The sequence below is a fragment of the Mesoplodon bidens genome, assembly GCF_964165515.1.
Source record: "Mesoplodon bidens genome assembly, chromosome: 4".
Taxonomy (NCBI): Eukaryota; Metazoa; Chordata; class Mammalia; order Artiodactyla; family Ziphiidae; genus Mesoplodon; species Mesoplodon bidens.
In genome coordinates, this window is record NC_138160.1 from 107,200,695 (window position 1) to 107,213,769 (window position 13,075).

General features: G+C 39.5%; 1 protein-coding gene across 1 annotated transcript in view; it reads left to right on the forward strand.

Annotated features, from left to right (window-relative positions):
* Positions 1-13,075, forward strand: part of LMNB1 (lamin B1) — a 70,772-nt gene that overhangs the window by 23,567 nt on the left and 34,130 nt on the right. Inside the window, exons 3-4 of the mRNA XM_081233275.1 lie at positions 10,635-10,791; positions 11,436-11,561. Coding sequence (XP_081089401.1) covers positions 10,635-10,791; positions 11,436-11,561 — 283 coding nt within the window. The remainder of the gene's footprint in view (positions 1-10,634; positions 10,792-11,435; positions 11,562-13,075) is intronic.

Sequence of the window (13,075 nt, forward strand, 5' to 3'; positions counted from 1 at the left end):
GCTGCGTTGGGTCTTCGTTGCTGCGCGCGGGGTTTCTCTATTTGTGGTGAGTGGGGGCTACTCTTCATTGGGGTGTGTGGGCTTCTCATTGCGGTGGCTTCTCTTGTTGCGGAGTATGGGCGCTAGGCACGTGGGCTTCAGTAGTTGTGGCTCGCGGGCTCTAGAGTGCAGGCTCAGTAGTTGTGGTGCATGGGCTTAATTGCTCCGTGGCATGTGGGATCTTCCCGGACCCGGGCTTGAATCCGTGTCCCCTGCATTGACAGGCAGATTCTTAACCACTGCGCCACCAGGGAAGTCCTAATTTTGTTTATTAAGGAAGGAAATTCTTAATTAGAATAGAGTGTTAATTACATTTTATAAATTTTTTTTTTTTTTTTTTTTTTTTTTTTTTTTTTTTGCGGTACGCGGGCCTCTCACTGCTGTGGCCTCTCCCGTTGCGGAGTACAGGCTCCGGACGCACAGGCTCAGCAGCCATGGGTCATGGGCCCAGCCGCTCCGTGGAACGTGGGATCTTCCCTGTCCCGGGCACGAACCCGTGTCCCCCGCATCAGCAGGCGGACTCTCAACCACTGTGCCACCAGGGAAGCCCTTTATAAAACTTTTTTCCTAGCTGCAATTAAAGGTTAGGTTCTCAGGTGAACATCTACAGTAAATCGGTATGTTTTCTGACTTACAGTCAGCAGTGTGCATACATGAGAACGTCTCCTTATCTGGAGGTAGGAATAGGCAGGTCAGTAAGTGAACAAATCCAGTTAGGAAATATAGTCAAAGAAAAATGCCAATCTCTTCAGTGATACTTTCTGATAACTTTGGATTCCTGTCTAAATTACTCTTTGTTGCGGAGCACTGTCAGATGTTACTCTGTGCTTAGGTAATGTGTATTTTTCTGTTCATGTACGAATGTTTTATGATGTCAGTTTTGCAGGTTTCTGCACTTTGACCATGCGCTGGTAATTAGCTCAAGACTTCCTGCATCATTTTTTTAAAAAATAAATTTATTTTTGGCTACATTGGGACCTTGTTGCTCTGTGTGGGCTTTCTCTAGTTGCGGCGAGCGGGGGCTACTCTTCGTTGCAGTGTGCGGGCTTCTCATTGCAGTGGCTTCTCTTCTTGTGGAGCACGGGCTCTAGGCGCGCGGGCTTCAGTAGTTGTGGCATGTGGGCTCAGTAGTTGTGGCTTGTGGGCTCTAGAGTGCAGCCTCAGTAGTTGTGGCGCACGGGCTTAGTTGCTCCACGGCATGTGGGATCTTCTCGGACCAGGGCTCGAACCCGTGTCCCCTGCATTGGCAGGCGGATTCTTAACCACTGCGCCACCAGCAAAGCCCTCCTGCATCTTTTTTTTTTTTTTATGATAAGGGTTTATTTCTCACTCCTATGTCCTATAAAGGCTCAGCTGCCACTCTGTTCCATATCTCCATACTGAAGCCAAGCTGATGGAGTAGCCTCTCCTGGGAACATTTCCTGTCATTGAGACAGAGGGAAAGAAAGATGGGAAACTATGTTCTTAGTGTCACTTCTGCCCACTTTTCATTGGCCAAGTGAGCCCATAGCTACTCTGGAGTTCAGCAGGGCAGGCTTTTATTTATTTATTTATTTTGTAAGTATATTTATTTTTGAATTTTATTTTATTTATTTTTTTATGCAGCAGGTTCTTATTAGTTATCCATTTTACACATATTAGTATATATATGGCAATCCCAATCTCCCAATTCATCGCACCACCACCACCACCCTGCCACTTTCCCTCCTTGGTGTCCATACGTTTGTTCTCTCCATCTGTGTCTCAATTTCTGCTCTGCAAACCGGTTCACCTATACCACTTTTCTAACCTAACCACATATATGCGTTAATATATGATATTTGTTTTTCTCTTTCTGACTTACTTTACTCTGTATGACAGTCTCTAGATCCAGCCACGTCTCTACAAATGACCCAATTTCGTTCCTTTTTATGGCTGAGTAATATTCCGTTGTATACATGTACCACATCTTCTTTATTCATTTGTCGGTCAGTGGGCATTTAGGTTGCTTCCGTGTCCTGGCTATTGTAAATAGTGCTGCAGTGAACATTGGGGTGCATGTGTCTTTTTGAATTATGGTTTTCTCAGGGTATATGCCCAGTAGTGGGATTGCTGGGTAATATGGTAATTCTATTTTTAGTTTTTTAAGGAACCTCCATACTGTTCTCCATAGTGGCTGTATCAATTCACATTCCTACCAGCAGTGCAAGAGTGTTCCCTTTTCTCCACACCCTCTCCAGCATTTGTTGTTTGTAGATGTTCTGATGATGCACATTCTAACTGGTATGAGGTGATACCTCATTGTAGTTTTGATTTGCATTTCTCTAATAATTAGTGATGTTGAGCAGCTTTTCATGTGCTTCTTGCCCATCTGTATGTCTTCTTTGGAGAAATGTCTATTTAGGTCTTCTGCCCATTTTTGGATTGGGTTGTTTGTTTTTTTAATATTGAGCTCCATGAGCTGTTTATATATTTTGGAGATTAATCGTTTGTCCGTTGATTAGTTTGCAAATATTTTCTCCCATTCTGAGGATTGTCTTTTCATCATAGTTTCCTTTGCTGTGTAAAAGCTTTTAAGTTTCATTAGGTCCCATTTGTTTGTCTTGTTTTTATTTCCATTACTCTAGGAGATGGATCAAAAAAGGTCTTGCTGTGATTTATGTCAGAGTCTTCTTCCTATGTTTTTCTTGAAGAGTTTTATAGTGTCCGGTCTTACATTTAGGTCTCTAATCCAGTTTGAGTTTATTTTTGTGTGTGGTGTTAGGGAGTGTTCTAATTTCATTCTTTTACATGTAGCTGTCCAGTTTTCCCAGCACCACTTATTGAAGAGACTCTTTCCTCCATTGTATATCCTTGCTTCCTTTGTCATAGATTCGTTGACCATAGATGCATGGGTTTATCTCTGGGCTTTCTATCCTGTTTCATTGATCTATATTTCTGTTTTTGTGCCAGTACCACGTTGTCTTGATTACTGTAGCTTTGTAGTATAGTCTGAAGTCAAGGAGCCTGATTCCTCCAGCTCCGTTTTTTCCCCTCAAGACTGCTTTGGCTATTCGGGGTCTTTGGTGTCTCCATACAAATTTTAAGATTTTTTGTTCTAGTTCTGTAAAAAATGCCATTGGTAATTTGATAGGGATTGCATTGAATCTGTAGATTGCTTTGGGTAGTATAGTCATTTTCACAATATTGATCCTTCCAATCCAAGAACATGGTATATCTCTCCATCTGTTTCTATTATCTATAATTTCTTTCATCAGTGTCTTATAGTTTTCTGCATACAGGTCTTTTATCTCCCTAGGTAGGTTTTTTCCTAGGTATTTTATTCTTTATGTTGCAATGGTAAATGGGAGTGTTGCCTTAATTTCTCTTTCAGATTTTTCATCATTAGTGAATAGGAATGCAAGAGATTTCTGTGCATTAATTTTGTATCCTGCAGCTTTACCAAATTCATTGATTAGCTCTAGTAGTTTTCTGGTGGCATCTTTAGGATTCTTTCTGTATAGTATCATGTCATCTGCAAACAGTGAGTTTTACTTCTTCTTTTCCAATTTGTATTCCTTTTATTTCTTTTTCTTCTCTGATTGCTGTGGCTAGGACTTCCAGAACTATGTTGAATAATAGTGGTGAGAGTGGACATCCTTATCTTGTTTCTGATCTTAGAGGAAATGGTTTCACTTTTTCACCATTGAGAATGATGTTTGCTGTGGGTTTGTCATATATGGCCTTTATTATGTTGAGGTAGGTTCCCCCTATGCCCACTTTCTGGAGAGTTTTTATCATAAATGGGTGTTGAATTTTGTCAAAAGCTTTTTCTGCATCTATTGAGATGATCATATGTTTTTTATTCTTCAATTTGTTCATATGGTGTATCACATTGATCGATATGCATATATTGAACAATCCTTGCATCACTGTGATAAATCCCACTTGATCATGGTGTATGATCCTTTTAATGTGCTGTTGGATTCTATTTGCTAGTAATTTTTTGAGGATTTTTGCATGTATGTTGATCCGTGACATTGGTCTGTAGTTTTCTTTATTTGTAGTATCTTTGTCTGGTTTTGGTATCAGGGTGATGGTGGCCTTATAGAATGAGTTTGGGAGTGTTTCTTCCTCTGTAATTTTTTGGAAGAGTTTGAGAAGGATTAGTGTTAGCTCTTCTGTAAATGTTTGATAGAATTCACCTGTGAAGCCATCTGGTCCTGGACTTTTGTTTGTTGGAAGTTTTTTTTTTTTTTTTGCGGTATGCGGGCCTCTCACTGTTGTGGCCTCTCCCGCTGCAGAGCACAGGCTCCGAACGCGCAGGCTTAGCGGCCATGGCTCACGGGCCCAGCCGCTCCGCGACATGTCGAATCTTCCCGGACCGGGGCACGAAGCCGTGTCCCCTGCATTGGCAGGCGGACTCTCAACCACTGTGCCACCAGGGAAGCCCACTGCGCCACCAGGGAAGCCCTGTTGGAAGATATTTAATCACTGTTTCAATTTCATTACTTGTGATTGGTCTGTTCATATTTTCTATTTCTTCCTGGTTCAGTCTTGGAAGATTATACTTTTCTACGAATTTGTCCATTTCTTCCAGGTTGTCCATTTTATTGGCATAGAACTGCTTGTAATAGTCTCTTAGGATGCTTTGTATTTCTGCAGTGTCTGTTGTAACTTCTCCTTTTTCATTTCTAATTTTATTGATTTGAGTCCTCTCCCTCTTTTTCTTGATGAGTCTGGCTAATGGTTTATCAATTTTGTTTATCTTCTCAAGGAACCAGCTTTTAGTTTTATTGATCTTTGCTGTTGTTTTCTTTGTTTCTATTTCATTTATTTCTGCTCTGATCTTTATGATTTCTTTCATTCTGCTAACTTTGGGGTTTTGTTCGTTCTTCTTTCTCTAGTTCCTTTAGGTGTAAGGTTAGGTTGTTTATTTGAGATGTTTGTTGTTTCTTGAGGTAGGATTGTATTGCTATAAACTTCCTTCTTAGAACTGCTCTTGCTGCATCCCATAGGTTTTGGATCATCGTGTTTTCATTGTCATTTGTCTTTAGGTATTTTTTGATTTCCTCTTTGATTTCTTCAGTGATCTCTTGGTTATTTAGTAATGTATTGTTTAGCCTCCATGTGTTTGTGTTTTTTACATTTTTTTCCCTGTAATTGATTTCTAATGTCATAGCACTGTGGTTAGAAAAGATGCTTGATAAGATTTCAATTTTCTTAAATTTACTCAGGCTTGATTTGTGACCCAAGATGTGATCTATCCTGGAGAATGTTCCATGCACACTTGAGAAGAAAGGGTAATCTGCTGTTTTTGGGTGGAATGTCCTATTAATCTCAATTAAGTCTATCTGGTCTATTGTGTCATTTAAAGCTTGTGTTTCCTTATTAATTTTCTGTTTGGATGATCTGTCCATTGGTGTAAGTGAGGTGTTAAAGTCCCCCACTATTAATTGTGTTACTGTCGATTTCTTCTTTTATAGTTGATGGCAGTTGCCTTATGTATTGAGGTGCTCCTATGTTGGGTGCATATATATTTATAATTGTTATATCTTCTTGGATTGATCCCTTGATCATTATGTAGTGTCCTTTTTAACATTCTTTATTTTAAAGTCTATTTTATCTGATATGAGTATTGCTACTCCAGCTTTCTTTTGATTTCCATTTGCATGGAATATCTTTTTCCATTCCCTCACTTTCAGTCTGTATGTGTCCCTAGGTCTGAAGTGGGTCTCTTATAGACAGCATATATATGGGTCTTGTTTTTGTATCCATTCAGCAAGCCTGTGTCTTTTGGTTGGAGCATTTAATCCATTCACGTTTAAGGTAATTATTGATATGTATGTTCCTATTATTTTCTTAATTGTTTTGGGTTTGTTTTTGTAAGTCCTTTTCTTCTCTTGTGTTTCCCACTTAGAGAAGTTCCTTCAGCATTTGTCGTGGGGCTGGTTTGGTGGTGCTGAATTCTCTTAGCTTTTGCTTGTCTGTAAAGCTTTTGATTTCTCCATCGAATCTGAATGAGATCCTTGCCAGGTAGAGTAATCTTGGTTGTAGGTTCTTCCCTTTCATCACTTTAAATATGTAATGCCATTCCTTTCTGGCTTGTAGAATTGCTGCTGAGAAATCAGCTATTAACCTTATGGAAGTTCCCTTGTATGTTAATTGTCATTTTTCCCTTGCTGCTTTCAGTAATTTTTCTTTGTCTTTAATTTTTGCCAGTTTGATTACTATGTGTCTCAGCGTGTTTCTCCTTGGGTTTATCCTGCATGGGACTCTCTGTGCCTCCTGGACTTGGGTGGCTATTTCCTTTCCCATGTTCGGGAAGTTTTCAACTATAATCTCCAAATATTTTCTTGGGTCCTTTCTCTCTCTCTTCGCCTTCTGGGACCCCATAATGCAAATGTTGTTGTGTTTATTGTTGTCCCAGAGGTCTCTTAGGCTGTCTTCATTTCTTTTCATTCTTTTTTCTTTATTCTGTTCCGCAGCAGTGAATTCCACCATTCTGTCTTCCAGATCACTTATCCGTTCTTCTGCCTCAGTTATTCTGCTATTGATTCCTTCTAATGTAGTTTTCATTTCAGTTATTGTATTGTTCATCTGTTTGTTTGTTCTTTAATTCTTCTAGGTCTTTGTTAAACATTTCTTGCATCTTCTCGATCTTTGCCTCCATTCTTTTTCCGAGGTCCTGGATCATCTTCACTATCATTATTCTGAATTCATTTTCTGGAAGGTTGCCTATCTCCACTTCATTTAGTTGTTTTTCTGGGATTGTATGTTGTTCCTTCATCTGGTACATAGCCCTCTGCCTTTTCACCTTGTCTGTCTTTTTGTGAATGTGGTTTTTGTTCCACAGGCTGCAGGATTGTAGTTCTTGCTTCTGCTGTCTGCCCTCTGGTGGATGAGGCTATCTAAGAGGCTTGTGGAAATTTCCTGATGGGAGGGACTGGTGGTGGGTAGAGCTGGCTCTTGCTCTGGTGGGCAGAGCTCAGTAAAACTTTAATCTGCTTGTCTGCTGATGGGTGGGGCTGGGTTCCCTCCCTGTTGGTTGTTTGGCCTGAGGGTACCCAACACTGGAGCCTCCTCGGGCTCTTTGGTGGGGCTAGTGGCAGACTCTGGGAGGGCTCACGCCAAGGAGTACTTCCCAGAACTTCTACTGCCAGTGTCCTTGTCCTCAAGGTGAGACACAGCCACCCCCCCCCACCCCCCCCCGCAGGAGACCCTCCAACAGTAGCAGGTAGGTCTGGTTCTGTCTCCTATGGGGTCACTGCCTCTTTCCCTGGGTCCCGATGCGCACACTATGTGTGTGCCCTCCAAGAATGGAGTCTCTGTTTCCCTGAGTCCTGTCGAAGTCTTGCAATCAAATCCCACTAGCCTTCAAAGTCTGATTCTCTAGGAATTCCTCCTCCTGTTGCCGGACCCCCAGGTTGGGAAGCCTGATGTGGGGCTCAGAACCTTCACTCCATTGGGTGGACTTCTGTGGTATAAGTGTTCTCCAGTTTGTGAGTCACCCACCAGCAGTTGTGGGATTTGATTTTATTGTGATTGCACCCCTCCTACTGTCTCATTGTGGTGTCTCCTTTGTCTTTGGATGTGAGGTATCATTTTTTGTGAGTTCCAGTGTCTTCCTGTCGATGATTTTTCAGCAGTTAGTTGTGATTCTGGTGCTCTTGCAAGAGGGAGTGAGAGCACATCCTTCTACTCCGCCATTTTGAACCAATCTACCTGCATGATATATATATATATATATATATATATTTTTATTTTTGCGGTACGCGGGCCTCTCACTGTTGTGGCCTCTCCCATTGCGGAGCACAGGCTCCAGACGCGCAGGCTTAGCAGCCATGGCTCACGGGCCCAGCCGCTCCGCGGCATGTGGGATCCTCCCAGACCAGGTCACGAACCCGTGTCCCCTGCATCCGCAGGCAGACTCTCAACCACTGTGCCACCCGGGAAGCCCTACCTGCATTATTTTTAATGAATGAAAAATAATAATACAACTAGAAAACTATGACATCAGTTATGTTCAAGATGTTAACTTGCTGCTTGGCCCACGTTTGTCCTTGTTATGCTTATATGGCATATAAAACTTACTGATTTGTGGCTTCTTAGCAGATGGAGACTTGTGTAAGCAAAAATTTTTTTCATGACCCATCTAGCTTCGGAAATTGGCAAGGTAATAGGGAGGACATCTAGGAATGTGAATTTTAGAGATTATAGAAGTGTCACAGTTATTTTTTCTTGTAGGAAAAGACGTGATATTATACATCGCATAAAAAAAAGCAGAGTGAGTTTTTGGGGGGAGTGTCTGGGGGATTTTCATTTAACAGTTATCAAAACACTCATTGTCTACAGGTTGTCTATACAGACGATAGAGGAATAATAAGTTGGCCGTTGCCCTCAAAGAGTTCTCAGTCTCTCAAGGTAGCTAAGTATATCCACAAATAGATAGAATCAGTATGGTAAGTGTAATATAAGTATGTGCCACGTGCAGAAGCAGTTTTTGACTCTCTTCTCTCAAGCCAGGGCGTATAAGGGGTTAACTTTTATTTGTAATTTTAAGCACATTTCCAACTTCTGATGTATATTTGCTTAATTTGTTCAGTAATGTAAAAGTTACAACTTTAAGAAAGACTTTATAATGGAACAATTTATACTTTTACAGAGTAACAGTGGTATAAGTGACTAAGAACTTGACATCAGATTTCAGCTGGTACCATTGCAGGGCTGGAGGGTACCTATCACAATAAGATAATAGCATATCCTACTCATCCCCTTAGTCCACCACTCCTTGTCTTACCTGGTATTTATTTTTGTTGAAGAAATCACCATATTCTAGCCATTTAGGTGTACCGTCCTAATTTTTGGCTTCTCAAATTTCCTACACTCCACAAGACCATTGCGCAATAATTTCACTTGTGCTACAACATTCTGAATTTGGAATCATGACATGTATTATTATCTATTAAGCCAATGAAATCAAACAGAACATGCAGTAGCCAGTAAAATTGGTGTGAATTTTTTTTTTTTTTTAATTCAGTATCCTTCTTGGTGGGCCATTTTGGTTTCTGGGAAGCACAGGTTCACTCTCCTGCCTTGAGTGACCATGTTCAGAAGCACCACATTATGATCTGAGACTTAAATATTAGACAGTGGTGCAGTAGAATTTTTGTAACTGTTAAGTCAGTAATTTTGAGTAAGTAGCTTTTGTAAATATTGTGTAATTCTCTATTATGGTATTTTTCCCTGTCAGCTCTGGTCATTTATATAGTGAGGTAAAGTAATATTCCCTCCACAAGGACTGATTCTTTTCTATGGTTTTCCTAGCTTTCAGACCCAGCACTTGTATGAACTAGGCATTTTTGTTACAAAGTAGTGACTGTATGGAATTTTTTTCTCCCAACAGTCCATCCCCCCACCCTACCTTCCTAAACAAAGTCTTCAGGGAAAGGCTGCCATCTTGTGGTTTTTAAAAATACAGGATTTAAGGAAAAAATTATTGTGATATGACTGCTGAGGTTTTATGTGTGTATGTAGTTGTTGTATAATACCAAAATGAGTAAGAAATGAGTCCTATTAAATCTTCTCTTCAAACTACCTTTGTTATCCTTTGGATAGCTCTTTTCTTCATTTTATTATAATATTACAATATTTTTTAAAAGTTCTGTTAACTAAAGATTCCTCTGTTAAGCCCACTCTCACACATCAGTAGTAGAAATACTTGTCTGTAATATCAGTTTTAATTAAGAACAGCTATTAAGAATTTTTATGTTATTAAGGCTTTTCCCATATGACTAATTAATGATAATGGACTTATTTGGATTAAAAAATACTGATCTTTAAAATATAATTATTTGACAAAATATACCCTAAGGAACCTTAATTTTATAATGTAGAATTCCATTTAATAAAAAGTGATATTTAGAAGTAAAAGAAACCTTAATTTGAGTTTCATTCTTGGGTGGTTAATAGTATAAACAGAAAAAATTAACTTTTCTTCAAAATACTAGGAAGCCCCTTATTTGTAGTTAAGGAAATTTTAAAATCACCTCTTATGTAAGAAATGGAAACTACTTGAAATCTTGGGGTCAGTTAATTCTTAGGTAATGTCAAAGGGGGGTCAGTTAATTCTTAGGTAATGTCAAAGGAGTTTCTATATATCATCAAGTCATAAAATTATTTTTTAAAGTAACATTTCATTTTCACTTATTTAATCTCATCGTTTATCTTGATTTATATCTTCTGTACATCTTGTTTTATAATATTCATTGTATTTAAAAATAGTAGATTTCCATTTCTTCAAAAATGTTTTAGTGAAGCATATAAATGCCTCTTTATAGAAAAAGGAGGACTTGTGTTCTCCCTCAGAGACAACCAGGATTCTGGTATGTTGGGCCTATGGACATTTTAGACCTAGAGTCATTCCTAATCAGGGGAGGGAAATCATTGAAAGAGAAAGTTATTATTCACCAAAAACTCTAGATATAGTGCTCCTGAATTGCTCCTGTAATTTTAGTAGGTTATGGCAGCCTTTATTTAAATTGCCTCTTCTTTTATTTCCCCCTTAAGCAGGGAGGGAGAAGGCTTCAAGTCAGAGGTATAACTTGATTTCTTGCACTTTTTCAAATGTCTTGCAGTTATGCTAAGAAAGAATCTGATCTTAATGGAGCCCAGATCAAGCTTCGAGAATATGAAGCAGCTCTGAATTCGAAAGATGCAGCTCTGGCTACTGCACTTGGTGATAAGAAAAGTTTAGAGAGCGATTTGGAGGATCTGAAGGATCAGGTTGCCCAGGTAAGGTAAACTCTGCTCTTGAGTCGTATTTGGCAGGTTAATTGCCCCATCTGTCTTGATTGATTGATTTTGTAAAATTTATTTTATGCTTTTTACTTTAAAAAATTTATTAAGTTATTTTGGTGGGTGGTTCACCTGCAAGGATAGCCTTGAACTAGCTAACATGTAAAGCACCCTCACCTCTCAGTCCTTGTGTCTGGGTTATGCAGATCTTGTTGCTGCTCTCCGTCCTCTCTGTTGTGCTTATGCTCATTCTGTTTCTTGCTCTCACAGCCTATTTCATTATTGTACCAAAATGCGAGGTAAGAAGAGAGAAGGTGTCATCAATGGTGCTCTGCACACAGGAAAAATTGAAAGTGGTAGCTAATATCGTTAGTTTGAGTTTTGAAATGTAAGTCATAGGTTTCTGTTCATTCCCTGTTGCCGTTTACCAAATTTGAGAGGTGTTTTGATGTGACACTCTGTGGGTGGGACCAGCAGTTAAACCCACAGTTCTGTGATAAATGTTATCATGAGGGACTCTCATACATTAACAAATATATAGAAATTGTAATACTTGATTTGATTCAATCCATAGGTATCTATTAAATTCATTGCTAAATGGTTGCTGTATAATTTTCATTAATTCTTTTTCCTTATATTAGTTGGAAGCCTCTTTAGCTGCTGCGAAAAAACAGTTAGCAGATGAAACTTTACTTAAAGTGGATTTGGAGAATCGCTGTCAGAGCCTTACTGAGGACTTGGAGTTTCGTAAAAACATGTACGAGGAGGTAATTATATATAATTTTATTTTTTTTAAGGAATGGAAAGATCCCAAAAGGCTTTGTTATAAGCTATACGTATGAATAATGGGAAGAATTTTGTAGGCAAATTATTTAAGGCACTGTTGCTAAGACTGTGAGGAAGAACTCAGGGTGCTATGGTAAACTTAAAAGCTTTTACTTCCATCTAACTTAAAAAGGCTTGGCTACAGCTGTTAATTACTATCAGCCTCTGCGTTTGTATTAGTTATATGTTTTGCCTAACAAATTACTTCAAATTAACAAATTACTTCAAAAACTTAGTAACTTAAACCACAGACTTTTATTATCTCACAGTTTCTGAAGGTCAGGGATCTGAGAGCTGCTTAACTGGATGGTTGTTTCAGGGTCTCTCATGAGGTTGTAGTCAGGCTTTCAGCCTGGGCTGCAGGAACCGCTTTGGAGTTCATTCATAGGTTGTTGGCCAGAGGTATCAGTTCAGCATGGGCTTCTCTATAGGGCTGCTCATGATAGGACTCTTTGAGTGAGTGATGAGAGAGAGAGAGCAAGACAAGCCACATTAACTTCTACTAACTAATCCCAAAGTGATATACCCTCACTCCCCATCACACAGACCAACCAAGATGCACTATGGAAGGGGGATCACACAGCGGGTGAATACCGGGAGGCAGCAACCACTGGGGGCTGGTTACCCAGAGCACTTACAGTTATATATGTATATCTAACAGTATCATTTATAAGCCGTAACTTCTGGTTAAGCCTTGAGGGGTGAAGGTAGCAACATTTGCCAAAAAAGGAGTATACTGTAATACAGTTGAAGAAAAGGGAATATATATTTTCTCAAAATTGAAGAGGGTTGGATTTCACCCAGGTTAGAGAACATGCAGTTAAATACATAATGTTTTTAAAAGTAATGTAATTTTGAGGGCCTCCCTGGTGGCGCAGTGGTTGAGAGTCCGCCTGCCGATGCAGGGGATACGGGTTCGTGCCCCGGTCTGGGAGGATCCCATATGCCGCGGAGCGGCTGGGCCCGTGAGCCATGGCCGCTGGGCCTGTGCGTCCGGAGCCTGTGCTCCGCAACGGGAGAGGCCACAGCAGTGAGAGGCCCACATACCGCAAAAAGAAAAAAAAAAAAAAAAAAAAAGTAATGTAATTTTGAAAATGGTGACTAACAATGCTTTTGAAATAGAAATTTATTGTAGAAGTTAAATAATTTTTTTTTATTTGGAGAAAAAATAATATAATAAAAATCTGACCATTTTTATGACAATATAGTATTAAACTAGGTATTGTGGGGGCAAAGTGCACTCACTGGATAAGCAGCCAGACTTTGGACAGTTCTTGAGTCAGTTTCCCATTTAAAAATGAAATATCAGCACCTGCTCTTTTTTCTTCAAGGTGTGGTGAGGATCAAAGTGGAATATTGTGTGTGATAGCTTCTTGTAAACTACAGTGAATGCTGTCATATAATTATTATTATCATTATTATTATTATTTTCAATGAATCTATTTATTTATTATCT